This window comes from Pseudopipra pipra, chromosome 4, assembly GCF_036250125.1.
Source record: "Pseudopipra pipra isolate bDixPip1 chromosome 4, bDixPip1.hap1, whole genome shotgun sequence".
NCBI lineage: Eukaryota > Metazoa > Chordata > Aves > Passeriformes > Pipridae > Pseudopipra > Pseudopipra pipra.
This window is the reverse complement of record NC_087552.1, coordinates 23,375,510-23,398,640: the sequence shown is the minus strand read 5'-3', so window position 1 is coordinate 23,398,640 and position 23,131 is coordinate 23,375,510. Positions and strand designations below refer to the sequence as shown.

The following is a 23,131-nucleotide window of genomic DNA, read 5'->3' as shown; positions in this document are numbered from 1 at the left end:
GTCCAAATCAGTAGGTAGTTGCACAAATGCTTTATTCTTACTGGAATGAGTATGTGTGCCCTTACTACCAATATGGCTTGGGATTCGTGTCTGTTGTTACAATTCAGGTGAAACAGGGGAGCTGTGATTTCCCTGTGGCTGTTGGAGGCTGTGTGAGCTCAGCAGGGACTGCTGCAAGGCAAGTGATGCCGCTGTGACCAGTTGGCACAGCTGCAGAGAACACCAACAGCAATGCCGATGTGGATGAGGGACCAGATGGAAAGCAATCCTGCTGCATCAACCAGGCATGGGGAAGGCAGGGGTACAATGTTCTCACTTCCCAGAATTACAAATTGCCTTTTATCAAGGCAAGTCTCTCCCAGCTGTTTGCATTGTTTCTTCTGGAGAATTGCACTGGAGCACTTTGTCTATGTCTGGAGGATAAAAGACTTGTTGTTTTGGGCAGGTGGACCTTGCTCTGAAGATGATTCTAGGGCAAGCTTGGTGCAGAGGAGATAATGAGCAACAAGGATCCAGAACTCATACCCTGCTGACTTTGCTCTTGAGATTGCGAGAGGTGTAAGGAATGACTTGTACGATACGGAGGGCAGGACCTAGATGAGCTCTTATTCCTTTTCCATCCTTGGATTTCTTTTGGAACAGATGTGCTTCTACTCTACCAGTTTCTAAAACAGTCATACATAAGCAAGTGTGCCAAGAGACTTAAGTGCCTAGTAATGCCAGTAACTTAGTATGGCTAAATTTGTGTCAGCAATTAGCCTCCATAATAGGTTTTCTTGCATCTGTAATCGCTTGTGTGATTTATGTTCCCTGTGTTCATTTAGTCTGCACAGAAGCCTGTCCTGGCTCTACAAGTCTTTATCTCTGTGTGTGCTGCCTTATTTTGTGCTGCTGCTGGAAACATCCTCTGGCAGCACAGGTTTGGCTGCAGCTCCCAGGTATAGCTGAGGTGGTGATCGCAGGTTTTCTGTTCTTGCCGATGGTCTTGCTTTTCATGTTGGGTGGCATGTGGCAGCTTCCCTCTGTTAATTAGAACAAATGTGCCAATTATGTTAATGTATCTCCCGATACCAATCAGTGAATGATTAGAGACAACACATCTGTCTCTCACTGGGGAGCGGGATGACAGAAAGATGCTACAAGGTATGTTGCTGTAAATTACAGTCGCCTTGGACCATGCGCTTTCTCAGCCCGTTGCAGGGATGGCTTAGTCTCTTGCAGGCTTGCTTGCCAGCCCATTAGCAGCACTGGATGTGCAGATCCAGCACAGCTGGCAGGAGCTGTGTGCCTCACTGCTCTGCAAGTTGCTTCCAGAGTGCTAAGGAGCTCTGACCAAAAGGTAACTGGCTTCAGGTGTACTCCAGCTTCTCAGCATCTGCAGTTCCTATGAGTCAAGATTTCATTCACTACTCTCACACTTCAACTGAGTGGGCTTCTTTTGCTACTCAGTTTGCAAACATACAGCAAAAATACTTCTGCGAGTAGAAAACTAGCAATAAGAAATGGGGATTTTCTGTCTGCTTTGTTCTAAGAGTTTGTATATAAAAAAAAAATTGCAAATTGTTGTAATTTTCCATAGCTGTCATCTCCCAGGGGGTACACTTACTTCATCCTTTATGGCATAATTGTTGGCAATTAAATGATTTCTGTTATGATAAAGAAAAACTGATCCCATGCTTTTCCTACATATGCATGCATAGCCATCAGTACATTTATCAATAACAGTTGGAAGGACATGCTTGATTTAATTGAATATGTAGGTCTAGATGCCTGTTCAAGAATTGTTATTATAGCCAGTAAATATACATCTTCAATATTAGGCAAAAGCAACCATCTACTCTAAAACATCTCTAGATATATGAAAAACAGAGGCATGAGGGTGTGATTTGGTATGACCTTGGAGGCTGGCTTTTGTGCACTTTGAAATGTTCATGGACATCCTGCTGCCCCTCTGTCCATTTGCCTGCAGGGGTACAGGTCTCTAGCACGTAAGTGTCTGATGCCTCATCTGCCAGTCTCTATTATTCAGGCAGCAGAATTAAATTCAGGATAAGTTTCTGCGTTGACTGAATTAACAGCCTACTTCAGTGAGGGGGCTGAGCCTTGGGGAATGACATGGCATCAAAAGAGATTGTTGCTTTTAGCTTCTGTAATAACAGTTTGCATACTTGTCATTCATAAATCATGCTGTCTCATTCCTCTTTGTTCTCTTCTCTTCTGTGTTCTGTATTTGACGCCTGATCTCTTCCTACTTACGTGACAGAACAACCCTGCTCCCACCTATACTGGTTACCTCAAAAAAAAAAAAATCAGAAGTTTGGAGGTACTGAGCACTGCAGTCACCTGCAGCAGAGAAAATGAGGCTGATAATAATTAAGTACCAACAACAGCCTCACTTATAGGTTGTAGTGTATTGACTTAGTTACCATTTCTACAAGGACTGAGGGAGAAAACACAACCACTGGAGGGATGTGCTCTTTTTTGTGTTGTTCTACTGATGGCTAAAATGTTTGTGAAAGGAGACTCCTGCTGCGTGTCAAATCATCCATCAGTTCCTCCCTTCAGATTTAACATTGGAGTTTGCAACATTAACAGACATCATAAAAACCTGGATGTCAGAAGAGTGAATTAGATATATTAGAGATATCTTGTGAAAGAGATGGGATTTAGACATGCACACGCAGTTCTGATGTACTGGCGGAAAAAAGAGGCATCCTGTTGTTCTTCAAACTTTTATTGTTAGCAAATTCTGTAGAATTTTGAGACATTAGGTGAAAAGGATCTTTTTCCTAAGAGATTTGGTGTAGAGCCAGAGGCAATATACTGAATTATACAAAGCTGCCTTTTTTTTTTTTTTTGGCAACTTCTATTTTCATATTATCTTTGGTGTTTTTGCAGGGATGATAGGGAATTTAATGCTTACAGCTTTAATTTTGTCTAATCATTTGAGACCCAGACTAAATATGCATGTGTGTTTTCAGTGGAGAGAGAAAGTGTTGCAGAGTACTCAAAAAAGACAACCATGTGCTTGGGCATGGAGCCTTCAGGGTGCCAAAGGCTGCTAGAGTATGTGCTCTGATGGGCATACCAGAAACATTTTAGACTGAGCATTAGACTATGTAGACTGTAGTCCTGTTCTTACTGATGTCCTGGTGTCTTCAATGTGCAGAGGATAGGAAGATTACAGGCAGATTTGAAGGTGGTACCTGCATGGTTCTGGCAGTGCATGTAGGATCTATTAGACCCCTGGCATAAGTCTGTACTCCATCCCAGAAATAATCAATGACATTAAAACCCAAAAAAGGTGTTTTATTTGTGTGAGAGGCGGTGGTTAAGTGACAGCCTACGACTGGTGAAGATAAGTTCCTGGCTTGTTTTTCATTCTAGAATGCACGTGGACTTGACCTGCAGGTGAGGAAGGAGCTAAATATTGCCACTGACTGAATAGGAATCTGTCTGTCTTGATTATACCTGATACCCATTAGGATTCAAGGAAGGAGGAAGAACAATTTTAGTCATCCTGTTGAGGAAAACCATACTGTTGACTGAGAGCTTATATCTTCCATGGTGAAACAGGATTGTGGTAGTGACAGAAATACAGCCTCCAGAGTTTTATATCTTTTTTTTCTTTTCCTGTTCCTCACAGACACATGTATCCATTTCCATGGCCCTTTTTACACCACCAACTTTAAGCAACACAGTATTGACCGTTGGCTGCAATGTACTGCAGGGATGTGCTGTGGGAAAGGGGGGTTTAAATCAAGCCTTCACTGAAGCAATGGCTTTACATTCACTAAGGTGTACAACTTTGGAAGCAGCTCACACCTGATATACCTCCACCCAAACTGGGGTAGGGGAGCTGGAGCTACTTAAGCCAGGGCTAAAGAGGGGGACTGGGTGGTGGGGACCTATAATCCAAGCTCACATCTGCCAGCACTGGTCTTACAGCATTGGACTGGCTTTGTTCAGGCATGAATTGAACTTTCTGTCTTGAGCACCAGGAGAGGTCATTCGTTTTCTCACCATGGATTGGGGCAGTCTGTACAGCTGTCTCAGGTGGGGAGCAGGTTCTTGGTTGTTTTTGGGGTATGTCAATGCTTGGGTGGTTCCTCAAATGTCTTTAGAAAAGTGGGGTTTGTGAAAGCAGGTCTTGGCAGCTAGCACCTCACAAGTCTGGCAGGTATTTATGATTTTCCTCCTTTAATTAAGTCCTGGATGCAGGCTGAAGTGATCCAGTGACATAAAGACCCAGCTTTGATCCATCCAGGGCCCAGTCCTGTCCTGTCCTTCAGAGCATACAGTTGAAATGAAAACGAGCTACTGGATTTGCAGCCAAATTATATTAAGAGCAGCTCACTACCATCATCTGGGGTATAACAGGGTGGGTTTTTGTAAGACGGCGATAAAGAGAACATTGTCTAGATTAAAAATCATGGGTGGGCTTTTTTTGTTGTTTGTTTGTTTGTTTGTTTTGTTTTGTGTTTTGGTTTTTGGTTTTTGGTTTTATGTAGACAAGGAAATTATGCTTTATTAAAATAAAATGTAGCTTATATAAGTAAAAAAGGAAAAATAAGCACTGATGTCCTTGTGATTTCTTGGTAACTGTCTCTGTTTTGTTTAATTCTAATTGCAGCAAGACAATAACACGTATGTACATGTGAGTGCATGTGTACTTAAAAGCAATGTAATCATAGATACTGTGTCTGTCCAATTGTGGTGTGACTTGGTGCTGACTCACTACCTCCCCTCTGGCCCTTTGAAACCCCAAGGTGGAGTGGCTGAAGAATGAAGAGGTTATTGATCCCGTGGAAGACCGAAATTTTTACATCACGATTGATCACAACTTGATCATCAAGCAAGCCCGGCTTTCTGACACAGCCAATTACACCTGTGTTGCAAAAAACATTGTGGCCAAAAGGAAAAGCACCACAGCGACTGTGATTGTCTATGGTAAGTGGTACCTTGTCCTATAGCAAATGGATGGATGCACACTCAAAGCGAGAGGGGCAGGAGGAGGATGCAAAATGCGTGTGTGCAACTCTGATTGTGGTCAGTCTGGGCTGCCTGTGCTGCCTGTTGACTTGCAGGCATGTGCAGGGACTGCAGTCAGGGTTCATTACTGAAAATATCAGAAGTACAGGTCTGATGGCTTGGCTTATTGGTGACAGGAAATGGTGACAGGAGGAACAAGCACCTACACACACAGCCAGCTACCTCATGAAGAGCAGGCGTTTTTTCCTCTTGCTGTAACACATGCTGGCTGGATACAGCAAGGAGCCACGAGGGCACATTCTCCAACAGGAGTGTCCAAGGCATTGCTTACTACCACCACAGTTCACATTCTTAGTGGTACTTTTCAGAAATAAGAGTGAAACTGATGGGAAGTTCATGCTCCCAGATACTGGTAAGAGTGTCAGAGCTCATCACAACCCTCCATCTTCTTATATTTATTTAAATAAGCCTATTTTTGGTGTCTACTGCCAAAACATACCCTGACATCAGGGGCAAAGTAACAAAGCATTCTGGGACTGCAGTTCAGAGGCGCACAGCCTAGCTTAAAAATAAACATCAGGGGAATACAAAGCATGGGATAGCATCTACAGTGTCTGCATCCACAGTCCTGATGTAACTGAGGCTGGTCATGCTTTGTCTGTGGAGGGGCCAGATGAGATGCCCTTCTAGGGTCTCTTCCAGCCTGTGTTGCGCTGCAGCTCTGCCCCACCAGGTTGAGCCTTTGCCCCTGCAGAGTTACTGCCCCAAATGCATCCCAGGTGGGGGTATCCACCAGAACAAAACCTGCTCTGATGATGTGCCAGCTGACTGAACTGGTGTTCCTTACAATCAGCTTAATTATAGGATAGACAAGTAGGAAAAAATCCCTATGATTATCCCTAATATTCATTTCATATTCAGGGTAGCAGTTAGATTTAATTGTAAGCAGTTGCTTCCCCGAAGTTACAATGAAGGCCTTTTAGTTCAGTTTTTATAGAAAACTGACTGAATTGAGTTGATTAGCAGTGGTTGTGATATTGAGGAATGGACCATGCAAGAGCTCCGTGTTTTGTAACTGTGATGAATGCAGAAACATAAAGATGTAGGCAACTCCTCCTCATACATATACAGATTTTTTTTTCAACAGTGCATTCAAGAGACATGTGTAGGGGAGTAGCATTTTTATGGGTTTTGCTACCAGAGCTGCTTAAGGGTTGTATCATATCACAAACATTTGGGTTTAGAGAATCTGAGCAGTTAGTATGTTACCCATACACTGGCAGTGACATTCTTATGTAGAGCAGCATAGCTCCTTCTTCATCTATTCCTCTATCCCAGAAAATGAGGTGAGTGAAAAGGAGAGTCAGCATAAATATCTTTCCAGAGACAAATATCTTCCCACAGTCAATTTAAAAAAATGCATTTAGTGTTAGTTCACTCTGAACAGCTTAAATATCTGTTAGGGAAGTGCTGAGACATTCATATGCACCAGCTAGGTCCACAGAGGGATGAGTGAAGTTGTCCTGACCTCCTGAAATCACCGTCTTCAAAGAAAGGAGGAGAAAATTATCAATATCTAATCAAAGCATGAGGGTGTCTCAGCATACATAGGTGATGGGTTCATCTGAGCATGAGCAGGAGTGCAGGTTGTCTCCCTTTGGAAAGTGCTGCAGCTTTCAGAGCATAGGCTTCTGGCTGTTAGAGCTGTGTGCGCTCTCTGAATCTGCAGGGATTTTGATCATACATACTCCATCAGGAGCTTAAGGCTGGGTCAGGTCAGTTTTCAGAGTAAGGTTGGTCACCTGCCAGCCCTAATTGTCATCAAATGGTGCTTTTCATTTGGCATCAGCATTTCTTCAAATTTTTACAGTGACTTCTGGCATACATTTGGCATGTTGGAGATGTGGGTTTTGTCTGTTCGGCGTTGCTTCTCATGCTGTTCCCAGCCATCACTTTGGGCTTTGGGCTGACCAAGCTGGCCTGATTATGGGATCATACTCTCCCTCTTGCTTTTCAGTGAACGGAGGCTGGTCTACCTGGACTGAGTGGTCAGTGTGTAACAGCCGATGCGGGAGAGGCTTCCAGAAGCGCACGAGGACCTGCACCAACCCTGCCCCACTCAACGGTGGTGCCTTCTGCGAGGGCCAGAGCGTTCAGAAAATAGCTTGCACCACTCTGTGTCCAGGTTCAGTATCAACAGCACACAGCCCTAGATAAATTGTTTGTCTGTCATCAGTCATTTCAGGAGAATACTATGAGTTACAAAAGCCTGCCTCTCATTATTAATAAATCCAACATTTCAGGGGATGAATATGAAATTGTATTACATAAGTAGATAAAATAGTGAGCACGTCATATCAAGCAGCGTGGGTTTCAGCCCTACTTTTGCATGCTGCTTACACTGGTGTCTCAGCCCTCATAATTCAGGGGATTTGGGGAACATTCAGAGTTTCAAATTGTAGGAGATAATGGTTGAAAGCTCTGGAAAAGGATTGGAATTTGAATATAGAAAGGAACTGCGATGTAAATATATTTGCAATGTCTGTTCAGTCCAGCTGTCTCAGCAACTGAAGCATCTGGGATGTGGATGTTAAATTTGAGGGACATGTTTACCTGACTTCAAATACAAAGACATTTATTCTGGAAAGAGATGTGTATCCATACCTTTAAAAGGTATTTAAATGTAAACTTCTGAAAAATACAAAATTGCTTCAGGACACACCAGGTAGTTGGTACTTATCTGTGACAAAGTTCTGCCCCTACTGTCCAGTGCTTTCCTCCTTCTGCAGACCCACTCAAATCAATGTCAGTAAGGTCACCTTGAGCTTGTTAAGTTTGGCCATCCAGCTCTGTCACAAGAACAATTTCATATTTTGTTCTTCACCTGTTCGATTTAGTGCTTTTGAAAATCATTTGCAGGATATTGAAAGGCACTAAACACATTCTTGATTCTGCTCATGTGAAATAGTTTGGTACCTCTAGATATTTCTTTTAATAGGGAGTATTTAACATTAAATATCTTCCTACTAAAGAAGAATTTTTGGACCAGTTTAATTTCTGTGTTAAAAAATGCCAAAAATTAAAATAAAATCACAGATTCCTGAGTTGTTGCTTGTACACTTTGAACACAGATAAACTAGTTAGAAGTTTATATAAAGGGGAAGAAAGACCAGAAATGGGGTCAGGGCAGAGAGAAAGGAGAGGTGGGGGTGAATGTGTATTTACATGACAGAAGTAGAACTTAGAGAAGAGCGGGCTGATGATCCCTCTGCCTTATCAGAGATGGCCAGCAGTTGCAGGCCGGCTTGTGCCAATGTGTACATTGCTCTTGCTTGGTCTCACTTCTGTGTACACCCTAACAAGTTGTTCTTTCCTTGTGTCAGTGGATGGCAAGTGGACATCCTGGAGCAAGTGGTCCACCTGTGGCACGGAGTGTACTCACTGGCGCCGGAGGGAGTGCACGGCCCCAGCGCCAAAGAACGGGGGGAAGGACTGTGAGGGGCTGGTGCTGCAGTCCAAGAACTGCACTGACGGGCTCTGCATGCAGGGTAAGTGCCACTGTGACCTCTCTGGGGTCTGGGATATATATGGCCACAGCGAAACCAGAAATAGCTGCAGAACAGCATCAATGACCTAAAGTCACAGAATCATTTGTAAAAGAAATGAGTTAATCCGATTCTCACCAGTCTGGGCAACCCACTCTTTTTGCTTGAAGATGAATGTAATGCTGTCTGAGGTGTATGAAGTTGAACAGTGAAGAATTAGGAAGAGTCATAACAGAGCCTTCTCCCCCCTGGTCTCCCCACCAAACAGTCTTCCTCTCTATACAGGTGCAGCATCTGTCCAGAGAAGTTTGGCAGTGACTCTTACAGCAATGTAAATGGAAAAAAAAGAGCATTTAGGGCAAAGTCAGCATTTTTAAAGAGTAAACTTGGCCAAGCAGATCAGCTTGTGGCTTCTTAATATCAGGAATGGTGGGTGCACATGTTTCTACGTATAATAGTTACGTGCTTTTTTTGGATTTCAAGTGCCCTGTGGTAGAAGGAAGTAGACTGTATCTAGACAGTGCTAGTGCAAACTTCATGTATAGTCATCATCATGGTGCAGCCTCGTGAAGATCAGCTCTAGCACTGAAGTCTGTTCTACCTACACCTGTTTATGCCATGGTCCTGCCTTTGTGACTAATAGGAGAGAGAAGTAAAAAACCAGCAGGTTTTAAGTGTGATTCTGACATGTACTGATGAACAGTTAATCTGCTCTGCACCCCATCCCTTCTCAAAAATGAGGTCTTCTTTGGGGTGTTGGTGCATCAAGACTCCCTTTCACATTTCATTAGCACAATAACCTGAGTCAAAATCATCACATACGCATCTCTCCTGTTCCTTCATCCCATCTCACTACAGTACTTCTCTGTCGAGCTTCAGCTCTCTGTTATCCAAAGAGTCGTGGCTGTAACTATTCAATGTCTATGTGTCCAGATCATAAAATGCTTTGGGTTCTCTCATAAAAAAGGAGTTAAGAATTTTTATTCTCTGAGGCAGGTTACTTTTGACTGAAATAGTCACAATGACAGAAAAGTGACACTACTAGCTAATACATAGGTCTACCCCTTGAATAATTACTATATAAGATGGCTACTATGCTGGCAGTGATCTCTGAGCTACTCTATGGCACAGCATAGCCACTTGCTCTGGGGTTTCCCAGAGTTACAAATAGCTTCCTCAGTGTGGCTCATACAAATACTTCCATCATGTTAAAAACTATTAGTCAGTGTCAGCAGCCTATGAAGCTGTAATGCCTCAAAAAATCTCTTTTTATGGGGAAAATGGAAAGGTGAAATTTAGAGCTTCTCTCTTTTTCATTTCTAAAGATAGAAAAAAAAATAAAAATCCATCCATGTCTTACTATATAACACTTTTATTGTGGGGAAGCTAGCATACCCCTAGCTCCAGCACTGTTAATAAGTCATTATGGTAAATTAGGAAGAAAAGATACATTTCCCTATACAGAAGAGCTCTTCACTATCAGATTATATTTAGACAGGTGTATGTCATCTTTGTGTGTGTGCATAAAGAGAGCCATTTAAGCAGAAGTCTTGTGGAAAAGTAGATATAATAGTACAGCAGAATAAAAGCCCTGTAGGGATCTCGTTTATCTGTTGATGGTATATTGCATTTTATTTGTGAAAGTGGATGCTGAGTATAAAGCAGAGGTCTTCAGCAGGAGAGAGGGTGAAACTGTTGTGAATCCTATTCTGCTTCATATATATGTATATAAAAAATGATAATGAAAAATATGCAGTCATATAATGACCTGCTTAGCTCCAGGGGCCGTGGTAATCCTTCAGTGTTGGAATTTAATGGCAGTGTTTTAATGGTGTCTTTATACTTGCGGGGTTTCATATACCTGTAAAACTTACAGTCCTGCTCCCCAATCCATCACTGCTGAGAAGATTGATTTGCCGTACTTGGTGGCAATGTGCCTGCTGCTCTCTCTCTCTCCCCCCCACCCTTTTTCTTTATTTCTCCTTCTCAGTTTATGCGCAATCAATCTGAATACTTACATTTTTGCCCATGCGGATTTCGGTTCATAGAAAGTCTGCCTGCTGAGCCAGGAAGACACACAGGACTCCTTTCATTCCTAAAACAACATGCCTCTTTCCATATTATTTGAGGCTTTTGGGGACTGGCCAGGAACTGACATTTCTCCTAGGCTGGGAACCTGTGGATCCACAGCAGACTTTTCCAATGCCTTCATGCCACTGGGTCTGACATGGCACATGTGGCATGGAGGAAGCTACAGCCACCTTTTTTTCTGTGGCCATAGCCCTCAGGGAGATGTGTTGGCCAGCTGCTTACCTGCCCCATAGTCAAATCCTACTCCTAGATGCCCTGGTTCTGCCTCCTGACTATCAGTCTTTAGTGAGAGCTTGAAGGTTGACACGGGGGGTGTAGTTGGGGTCAAAGAATTAGTAGGCAGATCCTCTTACAAGGAGTCAGTAGCCTGTTGCTTTGACAAAAACTCACTTGTAAATATATACCTTTATATAGCTGCACGTAAAAGATATGCTGGAAAATGCTGGATTGAATGAGTCTAATTTACAAGCCCTTTCTCTTCCAGTCTATTATTCACTTCAGTAGCATCAGCTGGATAGATCAATAAGCTCTTTCATCAGACTGCTCCTGCTCCAGCAAAGAGCAGAAGTCTGCACGACTATTGATTTCTGTGGGGATAAAAACTGTGGAGCTTTCTCCATCCCTTGTAATTATAGTATTTTACACCCAAAGCTGTAGTTTGTGCTTACCACTAACTGTGGCATTTCTCATGCAACTCGGCTGTCACATTTATTCAGACTAATGATCTTGCTAGTATACACATACACTCCCTTATCCGGTAGTTAGTATTTTTCTGTTAACATGAAGAGACGAATAGTCGTTAAACTAGAGAGCCTGCAGAGACACAGCAGGCTGAATTGAAAAGGAAAAGCAGATGTAGTGAAAATTTAGGGTGGTCATTGCTATTTTAAGTTTCCAAATACACAATATTGCCTAGCAGGTCCATTATAACAATTCCATAATTCCCATAATAGCATTAATATGATCTTCTGGAACAAAATATGCTGTAGGTGTAAGAAGAATTGGCTGGTTACCACCCACGGTAGTTGCATTATTGCCTCCATAGTTGCATTATTTCCCATTTGATGTACGAGTTCAGTGCAAGGAACAACACTTTTAAAGGCATGCACTGCATCTCACAGGGGATTGCTATAAACTGAAGCACTGCAATTAGCCTTTCACTCATCCTACCTAATGACTTTCGTGGGTGTTCTGTGTAAAGAATAAGAAAGCAAAGCGTTCCCCTGCTGGCTCAAACTTCAGCACAATTAGTTCCCTTTGCTAGGTCACAAATATTTTTAAAGCAACATACAAGTGGAAGTGTTTGGCTGGACTCAGTCTGGAATGACTGCTAGATCATTTGTGTGGTACAAAGCAGATGCTACAAGTCCCTGGCAGGCCAAGTTCTGCTTTGCATTATGTGTAAAATGCTGCTGGTAGTCAGGAAGAGGTGGACCCTATGAGAAGACTCAGCTGTACTGCGTGGTTATGTTGAAGGCTTGTTACCTGAGTTGTGACATGCAGCTGTCATGCTCAGAGCCTGTCACCTATATCCTCTCTGTTGAGGATCTGAAGTGACAGTGTTCAGATCTATATTGTCCCTGTCCTGAATGAATAAGTACAGGAAGTCCGTAGGTGTGAGGTTGGTGCCTGCTGGGCTTTTGGTCTTTTCTGAAATCATGCCTGGGATGTGTAGGATTGGCACTAGCACAGTCAGGAAGATAACCAGTGCCCCTTTTTCAGCTCACTCTTGGCTTTAGTCGACCACTGTGGCTTTTCATAAAAGGCTGGCTAAGTTGTGCTTTCAGTTTTTTCCAAAACACAGGGCTAGCTGTCTTATAGCAACAAGCAAGATAATAGTGAAGCACATGTTGTTCCTTGAGGGCTATGGATTATAAAGTTACGTAAATAGTATTGTTTCTTTGTGTAGTAAAATTGTTTATTTTATAGTGTCATAATATGGAATAAAGATCCATCATTGAATAGGGCCAGAAAGAAACTCCGACTTGTGAATCATTGCCGAGTGTCAATGTGGACTTTTCCTTTGTTGCTTGAGCATGAAAAGACTGAGATGTGCTATTGTCATTTATAGAATGGAAGAAAAGATTCAAAACATCTTCATCTGTTGTTAATCTGGACTAACACTTGAATCACTTTGGTGATCACTTTCTCTCCCTGCATGTAGCTTAACTGCTTGGAAACTCAAATAGCAGATGTGCCGCTTGAGAAAAAGATGCCTATACCATGGTGAAGATGTTATTATCAGCCTAATAATTCCATTCCTTTTAAAAAAAGGCTTCCTTCTAGTCAAGAGTGAATTGATGTGAAATGGTGACAGCAAATCTGTATTTGCTGAGCACTCTGAAATCCTTGTCTGAAAGGCAGTATGAAGTTCATAAGGTTCCCTCTTGCAATGATAGTGCCTAAGCATGTGAAAAAGATGCAGTTTATCCTCCTCTTGTGTGAAATGACTAAATGCTGCCCTTTTCCAGTCTCATCTCTGTTTATACACAGATCTTGAGTGGAAGGCAAGGTTATCCTGATACTACCATCTCTTTCTTCCCAAAACATAAATATTCTGCACATGCCTTGCTTGTTTAATGTAACATGTCAGAACCTCTGATGGAATAAGTATTTGTTTCCCTTTTTGGCTTGATTTGAAAGCAGGCATTCAGGGAAGAATTACAGGGCAGAGCAGCTTGATCAGGACCACAGGTCCACCAGAGCAGATTAGTATGCAAAGAGCAGGGGGATGTTTTCCAGACTCCAGAAGGCAAGCAGAACTCTCCCAAGGGAGAGTGCAACAGAAGCCCATGTGTGCAGAGGAATGAAATAAAACCTTTTATTAAGAGCATGTTGGTCAAGAGAGAACTTCTAATACGTTCAGTCTGTCAGCATAATGTTGTAGCCACCTACCTGTTTTGCCCTTGCAGGGGCTGCTCATTCATTTGAAGAAGGCATCTCATTTGTTCCTAGAAGAAGTTTTCTGTAATATTGTTGTTTGATATGAGTAAAGAGATGTGTTATTCTGTTTTCAACTCAACTACTATGTAATGGTGTAGCAGCCAAGGGAATTTATGCACACATCTCAGAATCATGACTCATCTCTTTTATTATAGCAACATGAGAAATCCCCAGTTGAGAAGCATCCACGCTCCAGTGGGCCCTCTGCAAGTGAGAGCTCTTGCCTAGAAAACCAACTGCTCAAAGCAGATAGAAGTGTTGAGAGAAAATAGAAGAGCAGAGCTACAGGCAGAACCCAAGGCACTGAAATCACTGTGTCTTCACCCCGGTCAGTTTAGAAAAAGCCACCTCCATATTATTTTTAATGAAAGACGAGTGCTGTAGGATCTCTAGACTGTTTTCAAAAATCCGAACTAATCAAAAATATTATAGCCATGCAGAGAGAAGGAAAAAAAAGCAACCTTGTCCATCTACGCTTTTCATTCTTCTTAATTTTCTTAGGCTTTCTTTTATTCTTCCTGTTCCTCTGCACATTAAGAAACTCAAAATGTTACCGAGATAGATGAAAGGAAAATGTAAATCTTATGACGAAGTCTAACTGATACATTATTTTAATTGTAGAAGAAAACCACCCAATGCAGTGACAATGATGTATGTTTATATTTTCCTTATCATATACAAAGGTGGGTATATTTCATGATTTTTGCTTTCCTGTCGGGGTGTCAGGCAGAGCAAAGTTACATGAGTTTCCCAAGGCTCATCAAGGAGTAAGTAAAAGGATCAGAAGTAAAACTCAGTGCTCTCTATTTCTATATCTGGACTAAAAAAAATTATTGGCAGCATCCTTAAATGAAAACTTATGCTGCGGAAGGAAGTTTCTATAGTTTGAGAGACAAACATTGAGCTGATCAGCTGATTCTGGAGTCTCTGGGATTTTTGAGGTTATAAACTAGGGAATGCAAGTTACCTTACGTGTGAGCTTGCAAACCTGCCAAAGATTTTGATAACTCATGTTTTCCATAAGCCTTTTTTTCCAGCATTCCCCCCTCCTGCGTCCCCTTCCAACTGACCCTTCACTCAACTAGCTGTTTGCCGTATGTCCTCTCTTCAGTGCTGCCCCATGTCCTTATTTCAGCTCTTGTCCAGCTCCTACTGCAAAACAAAGTGAATCCCAGGAAGTCAATTTAGCATTCAGTCATTGCAAGAGTGGAATTTGCAAATACATAATCTAGCAAATTGCCAAGCTAGGCATGTGTTTACTTTTGCTGTCAAACATTCATAACAAACCCAATGTTAAGGTCCTGTGCTTCTAAGATACTAAAGACTGACATAAGATTTAACCAAAAGGTCAAAGTCCTTAACTGCAAAAGATTGCATAATGTCAAACTTGGATATTCTAATCCACATCAAATTTTAGCAACAAGTTATCCTTCTCTTTCAACTTCCCCTGCTCCCATATAGATGACATGTGTATTTAAACTCAGGCAAGACCTTTCTAACAATATTAACAAATTTCAGGATCTAATTTAAAATGAAAACATAATTGCAGTCTTAATTATAGAATATCATAAACTCCATTCAAGGAGAGAACAAGAGAGTGTCCCCATTTAACCTACCCGCTCAGGAAAGATCTGAGATAATACCCAAGTAAAAAAAGAGTCACAAAACCTCAAGCTCCCTATTTATTAGCCCACTTTGAACATGCCAATAATTAGTCCTTCAGAAAGAAAATAAATGGCAGTGCATTATCTCTGGGATGTCTGAAATCATATCTGACCTTCAGCATCATTACTGCAGATGTGAAGGTCTTTCTTTAGAATAGAAAATATTAGAAGGAGCTGGGTACATTATGTCTTAAAGGTTTTTGCAGCTCCACAGATTTTGTTGGTTTGTTTTATTGTTTTTTTTAACCACCACAAAAAAAGGTATAACGTATCACATCTTCTTGTTTTCCTGGGAAATAGCAAGGGGGAGAAACGATTAACAGCAATTACAAGTCATATATTATTGTTAATATTTCTCCTATGGTAAATCTGCATTAGCAACATGTTAAGTGAACATGAAGCCTTGGCACTAAGCAGTCAGAATATGGGGTTTACTCTAAGGTTGCTCTTGTACCATTAACTCTGCTCCCTTATAGAAAACAGTTTTGGAAGCATGTGCAGCCTCTGGACAGTAGAACTTGCAGAAAGTGGTTTAAAACTCCTGAATGTCAAGTTAAATCCCTAAATTCCTTCTCCTAAGATGGAAATATGTGGCTGTTTGTCCATCATAGGTGGACTTGGTGGAAACCTATAGCATTGCGATGCATCTGAATGAACATTTTGAAAGCCCTTGAAAGTCTTTTTTGAAAGCTTTGGGTCTTTGCACACTGTATTGATCATCTATAATTTCCTTTAAAAATAATGAAGAAATTTAAGCGAGCTGGTGATAGCTGTGATTGCTGAGAGGTGATGGTGAATGAGGTAAGACAGAAGGAGACAGAAGATGGAAACAGGATTATTAGTGCAAGGTCACAGCCACAGCACTGCAAACACTGCATGGGCATATGACTTTTTTTCTTCTTTGTTTCAAAACCCTCTCTTTATAGTGGAATTCAGAATGTAGAATTGATGAATCTCTGTTCTCATGAATGCAAAAAAGTCTGAAATTGGGCTGGCTTTGAATTAAGAATGGCATTTTAAAGGAAAAGGGAGATAAGGTGAATTCCTAGAATCTGGAATTTGTAAACACTAATATATGCTTTTTTTTTTAGCTCATTGAGTTCAATTGAACTAAAAAATCAACAACAAAAAAATTATTAGGATCCTTAAGCCAATGTTATTCAAACTTCTCAGGATAATTTCTGATACTGAGACTGATTATAGAGAATTTCAGCAAAATCCAAATATTTTAAATAAAATTCTGAGCTACTGGAGCTAGGCAAGAGAGGAGGCTAATTGAATTAATGCTGAAAGAAGACATCATCTTGGGAATTAAGAACAGAAGCAATTGGGTGCATGTTATTTGGGACTGATATGGAAAAAATTACCAGCTTGATGGCTTTGAGTTATTAAATACTGGAATTCATCTGATGTATATATATCACAGCAAAACAAAGGATTGTTTTAGTAAACTCTCATGTCACAATGTATACACCACACACCTACTTTAAATGCTCTAAGAATAGGTTTCTTCAAATTTTAGGCATCTACATGTGAGAATTAGTCTCTGTTTATCTGTCTGTCATAGCTCTGTGATTCAGAGCCTGTTGCCAGCAAAAGCTTATTCCTACTTCAGTGTCACTGCACTGGATAAACCCATCAAAGCAGAGAAAGAAAGGCAGCAGTTGAATGCCTTTGTGCCTTCTTCTTTTCTCATAGGTGATTTAAGAGCATTGACTTTGGAGCCAAAAGGGGGGGGGAAAGTGCTGTAACAACGTATTATGCTCAACCTGTTGAGTTCTTTGCAACAGGATGTTACTGAGACATGTCATGTGGCTAGGCTTTCAGAAAGGCCATGGAATTACGTGACCTCAGCTGTTTCTGAAACTACTACAGAGAGGGTAGAGAGAGTTTATAGATTAGAAGCAAGTGGTGCCAGATTAAAAAAATGATTTTTTGAAGAAACTAGCATTTATGGTATGCTTTATGCAATCTTCACTTTATTAACTGAAAGTGCATGTCTCCAGTTCTCTCTGGTCTTGATACAGTCTCAAACTATGTATCGTTAACTATTACCTCAGCTAATGGTATAAAACTATTTCTTTGCAGCATAATTGTAAATATTTTTGAAAATATGACCCAAATTGTATAAGCCCTCGTAAATAAGTGCCCAGAAAGATCGTCTTCAGCTACTTCACTGTCTTGCCTAGATAGCTGCTGAAGAGAAGAAAAATAGATAGGGAAAATACAGATTAAAAACTGGGATTTTTTCTTTGTCTCTTATGTGAATATTTTATTTTCTGCAAGCAACAGGGTAAAACCTTTTCATAATCTGATCAATTCACTTCAAAGTTGGTATCCATTAATACAAATTCAGCATGACTAGAAAGCTAGCAAAGTCTATTAAGGACCAAAAAAGGGATCCAGTTACAAAGTTCCCTCTGCATGAAGCCATGACCTAGTGTTCTATACTTAAGGGATAAAAGTTGTCTTTAAAATATGCACGTTCGCAGGCCTAGGCAGTTATATGCCCATGGCTCTCTAGGTAATATCAAACATGGGATTTCAGAATTCCCATGTCATGATACTGAGTTCCCAGGCTGAGCACCATGTGTGTGTGTGTATATGCCCATGAATATGCTGAGGAGGAGATTCTTCCCCAGTGGAAGAAAAAGAGCTTAAAAAAGTTGTTTTGGTGACTCTTTGGTGACATTCTGTGAAATGTCAACCTAAAGGGAGTCAGTGTGATAATTTCTGCACAGTTATCTTTTGTAGGTCTGAGATTCTCTTTTCCCAAATGCTTTATTTTACCTCAACTTGCCAAGTTGAGTTTATTATGAGAATGTTTATCCACTCCTCTCAAAGAAAATTGCAGCAGATGAACTCGTGCTATAGAAAGGCTCAGCCTGCTTGTTTGTCAAAGCTAACCCTGAAAGCAGATGAATCCACACAGGGTCATTCAGCAACAGAGACCTACTGTTGTGTCTCCTGTGGCCTCTGGCACACATGTATTTCCAGGACGCCAGAACAAGACATGTGGGACCAGAATGCTCAGGCTAGACTTCCAGTGTTTGGGGATCATCTGCCTTCACAAGCTGCACCAAACTAATTAATTGAGCTTCACAATCTACTTAGTTAAATGGTCACAATTTCCCAAATCAGTGCCAAGTGTAACTGATGCTTAAATTGAGTTAAACTAAATTGATAAAAAGCTGCTGAAGTCTTTTCTATATACCAACATTGGGTTGGTTTATTTTTCCAGTACAATCTGACATATTCACCCTTCTTCACTTTTCCCCCGTGTGTTGCATCATTATAAAGGTGCTTAAATTGCTCTTCTCGTGCTTTCTAGAAAGAAAATAGGCAATGTCTACATAAAGCACCTTTGTAATGATGCATCTGCATTTGTACAAAGGATTTGTGCCAGCTTAATTAATTTAGTTCAAAAAAGCCCACCTTTAACACTTAACAGAAGCATTTCCACAGGAACGATAAATGTATTTTCAAACCTAAATTGGAATATAAAGTAGAATGCATGGAGAAACATCAACTTAACTAAAGGCTTTTTAATGAATGCATTTACCATGCAATTACAGTGGTTCAATTTTGGTGTGTTAACCTGAGCCTCCCACTGATTCTCCAGATAGGGGAGGTACTTGTACAATGAGGGAAACAAATACCCACTTTTGGTAAGCCTCCCACTTTGAGAGCCTCAAACAGTAGGCCCTATGCAAGCATAAAGTATGATTATTACTATTTTACTCATTCAACAGTAAGTTACTCAACGAAATAGCAGAAGTGCCTTTGAAAATATACATTTCCCAATGAAGAAGCTTAAATTACTTTTCTCAAAGAAAGTAGCTCACTGTGAAACCAGCTGTTCTGAGTATGAGCCAGCAGCCTCAGCAGGCTCTTCCTAGAGTTGAACCCACCAGCACCTTTCTAAATTCGTCTTTAAAAATGTTGATCATCCTGGTAGAAGTCCCTTAGGTATTTGCCAAGCAGTGCTTAATACAAGAAAGGGGAAAAAAAGAAAAAAATGCACAAGAAAAAGATCTCTTTTCACTGCAATTACTTTGAAGAGAGGAGGGAAGTCATTCTTCATTATTTCAGTTACTAATCCCATCAGGTTTGTATCATTATCTGATGAAAATGTCCTTTTTCATTGTCTGAAGGCATAGTCAAGAGGGACCAGTGTGACAGTTGACTTTCTATAGGAAAAGCCTGTGCTCTTTTGCTGGGATCCTGGCAACAAGCCTGCATCCTCTCCATTACCTCCTGCTCATTGCTGCAAGCCTTCCCCTTACCACTGCCACTGCAATGCCCACTCCCTTTTGGAAGAGTAACAAAGGAGTGCTTAAAACTAATTTTTTTCTAAAAAGTCCCACCAAAATTGCAAGTATCAGTCTGTAGTTGCCATGTTTGAGGGATCTTCAACAGACATGCTTAATTTACAAGTGAAGATGGAGCTGATGTCTGAAGCCAGCAAGTGTCTGGGGTTGCCAGCTTGGAAACCCAAGGTAAGGTCTCTGCTAGCTTCAACCAGGGGAGTCTGCTCACATTCTGTGAGCAAACAGGGTTATATATGCCTCAGCATAGCTTGTGTAGTGCCATCACCCCAACAAGGACTTGCACGAGTGGCCACCTATCGATTTACAGCCGGATGGATCAACTGGGACTCCTGGCTCTCAACAAAAAATTGATGTGCCTGTGACTCAGACATATGGCATCTCACTTAGCAGCCCATAACCTTTCCACCTCTGCCATGCTTTCCTTCTGTGTAAAAACCACATATTTCGGGCTGACAGTGTGTCCTTGCAGACACTTGTACAAGCCAGGCTGTTTGCATGGAAGCAGCTGGATGGAGTTGGGTGCTTGGTTCAACTTGCAGCAGACATAGAAGAATAAAATCAAGATCGCTTTACATGTTAATTAGTGAGGCTAATAAACGCAGCAAGCAGAATCCTTACCTCTTCCTTCTGTTTCAACAGATGCATCAGTAAATTTTTGCACAAAACGTTTCTGTAGAAGAAATTGGTGTCACTCTTATGTAGCTGCAAGGATGCTTTCCATAGTTATCAGTAAGAAAATCTGTGCAAACTTGTAAGACACGAATATGTATTTGTGACAAACAGGGTCTATAGAGAGGTTGCAGTGAGGTAGATTTCTTTTAGAATATTTGAGGACCACAGTTGTTTACTTTGCTGAAAAAACTTGAATTTGAATTTCCATTTTCCTGTGAGGAAAGAATGCTTTCAGTAACATCACAGCTAATCCAGGTGGTGCCATCTTTTGTGCCTGTCGAGTTTCAGTTGCTGGATCACTTTAGACATGGCAGGAATGACACACAACCTTGCAAATGTTGATGCACGACACAAAACTTACTATCTGAAATGCAAAGGAGAGAAGAATAACCTCTCCTTTTCAGCTCTGCACGGGTGAGCTGAAGCTCCATGGGTGATGCAGAGCCAGAGGTGATGCAGATGCCCCATGCCAGCTTCCCCATGAACATGCTGGGGCACATGAAGTGCAGGGAGATATCCTCAGCTTTCCCAGTGGATTTGAGTATGATGCAAAAAGATATTCAGAGCCTAAATTCCACTTTGTCCTTGTGCCTTATATTTCCCGCTGCGTGTCTCTTGGTCTTTCCAGAGACATCTTGCCAGAGGAAATATTGGGCATAAGTCTATAGCTGAAATTTCATCTGGGGAGCAAGTGGGGAGTAATTAATAATGAATAATGTAAATTCATGCCCAGACTTGCTGAGCACTCACTCAAGCCCTCAGAAGTTACTCACCTGACTTTTTATGGCCAATACCTCAAGTACACCAGTAGTAAGTAAAGAGCAGTTATTAATGAAAGATTGTGTATGCATGTTGAGAGTACACATAGGTGAACTTGCCTCAAAGAATCAAAGAAATTAATGTGAAGACTTCATATTCCTAAAAGCAATTGTAAGGCTGGAATCCTTAGTGTGAAATAAAGTTTTAAATAGATATTACAGGCAATATATTCTATCCCATGATGCCTCAATACAAAAACATCACCATCAAAAACCAGCTGTTTTTGCTCTGGTATTTCAGTGAAGGTAGCGTTTATGTGATAATTAATGTCTGGAAACTTTGAAGGGAGGTATGTCCATACCTGCGATTGGGATAGACTATGTCTTCATTAGCAAAAAATGCAGCCAAGCAACAAGAGGTATGTAGAGCAGAACAGATGCTGAGCACCCAAGCTCAGTGGCTGTGGGAGCTGGGGATTGTTACTCCAGTCTGCCTTTAATGTGGTCCTGTGTGCCAGGCACACACCAGGAGTGCGTTTTCCAGTTTTGTTTCACCTGCAGGGAGTCTCCAGCTGTGTGAGCTCCTTGCAAGCATGATCCAAGGGGAAGGGGTGAAATTCCCTTTAAAAGAACAGAAGGGGAGATAATGGAGGAGAGGTACCTTCTGTCTTACACCGACTCTAATCCCATCCCAGACAGTGACTCCCTTGCTTAGTTTGGATTTGTCATTTACCTTTCCAGCAGCATGGGACTAGGAGCATTTCACTTGTTTCCCATATGGATGGAAAGAAGCTGTGAGATGCTTAGTGAGTTCACAGGACTCATATGCGAACTAACAGCCTGCTGTGCTGTGAGGGCTGCCGGAAGAAAAGAAACAATAGACAAAAGAAATGATATCTCTTATTTATCCATTCAGAAATACATCTGTAAATTATGTTATGATTTTGTCAATATATGGTGCTAGCAAAGATTTCAAATAAGTAATGTTCCGGCCTCAGGGGCCTTATTGATTTTGTAATAATTTCAAAGAAAAGCCACTCAGTTTACCATTTGCTGACAAATTTTTTGCTCCCTAAGGAATTCCTATTGAACATGTGTTAAAGACAGGATAAAATAATTTTAAGGAAATGCAGAGAGCTAGCTTTGTGCATAGACTCTGCTCAGCAAATGGGTATTTAACCTCTGACCAGTGACAACAGGTCTCCTTTAGCTCTATTAGATCAACAGCAAGCTATTATAATTAAATATAAAAACTGTTTAGAGCCTCACCGAGCATGTCCTGGGAATTAAAGCATATGGCAGAGATAGGGATAAAAAGACTTTCCATATGCTAATGACCCTTGATGTCTGAAATATATTAGATCCATTAGAGTTTATGCTCAATAAAAGGAAGACTTTAAGCACTCCAAAGTTAGTGACTCGAGACTGATTTTGGCTTAGAAATTCAATCTGCCTGCTTATTAATTCTTAGTAAGGCTCTGGAGGAGAGAGGGGATGCAAAATCATAATTCTGTGCTGTATCAGAATTTTAAAGTGCCATCAGTTTCTTTTCCTTTTTTTTTTTAATTAAACTATTTTTCATGCTTCACTTTTTTGTTCTCCTCATTTGATTTTCTTCCCATTTTTGTTTAATTTCTTTCTTTTTAAGGTTTCATTTATCCTATTTCAACTGAACAGAGAACCCAGAATGAATATGGATTTTCTTGTAAGTTTACTGTTTGATTTTATGTTCCTGGATGCTGATTTGATGCTGTTCCTTGAGTCAAGCTTTACTGTTAGGCCAGCTCTGTGTAACTCAGCAAAGAGGGGCCTATTCAGCAGAGTAAGTGACATGCTGCTTGCTTGACAGCAGTCACAGTGTTTTGCTGTCTGCAGGTTGGCACAGAATGATAAGGACATGAGGGAAATGGGAGAAGATGCTGCCTCAGAGACTGAAACTGTAGAGAATGAACCATCTTCTCATTAAAATTTCCTTAGCAAATGGAAGAAATGTGGTTGAAGGGTAACTTTTCTTTGAACCCGAACTCAGATATCTGCTTCCTGAACTGCTGGGTTAAAAATGGGATGCTTCAAATTTGGTAAATTGGAGGTCTGATAGCCAGGAGCTTACAGAGATTGATCACTCCCTTTCTACA

General features: G+C 41.1%; 1 protein-coding gene across 2 annotated transcripts in view; it reads left to right on the top strand.

The window, feature by feature from the left end:
* Positions 1–23,131, top strand: part of UNC5C (unc-5 netrin receptor C) — a 256,143-nt gene that overhangs the window by 201,220 nt on the left and 31,792 nt on the right. Inside the window, exons 5-8 of one of the 2 annotated variants that reach the window (XM_064651944.1) lie at positions 4,770–4,950; positions 7,010–7,177; positions 8,376–8,540; positions 22,645–22,701. In XM_064651944.1, the coding sequence (XP_064508014.1) occupies positions 4,770–4,950; positions 7,010–7,177; positions 8,376–8,540; positions 22,645–22,701 (571 nt within the window). The remainder of the gene's footprint in view (positions 1–4,769; positions 4,951–7,009; positions 7,178–8,375; positions 8,541–22,644; positions 22,702–23,131) is intronic. The other variant, XM_064651945.1, reaches the window with a different exon arrangement.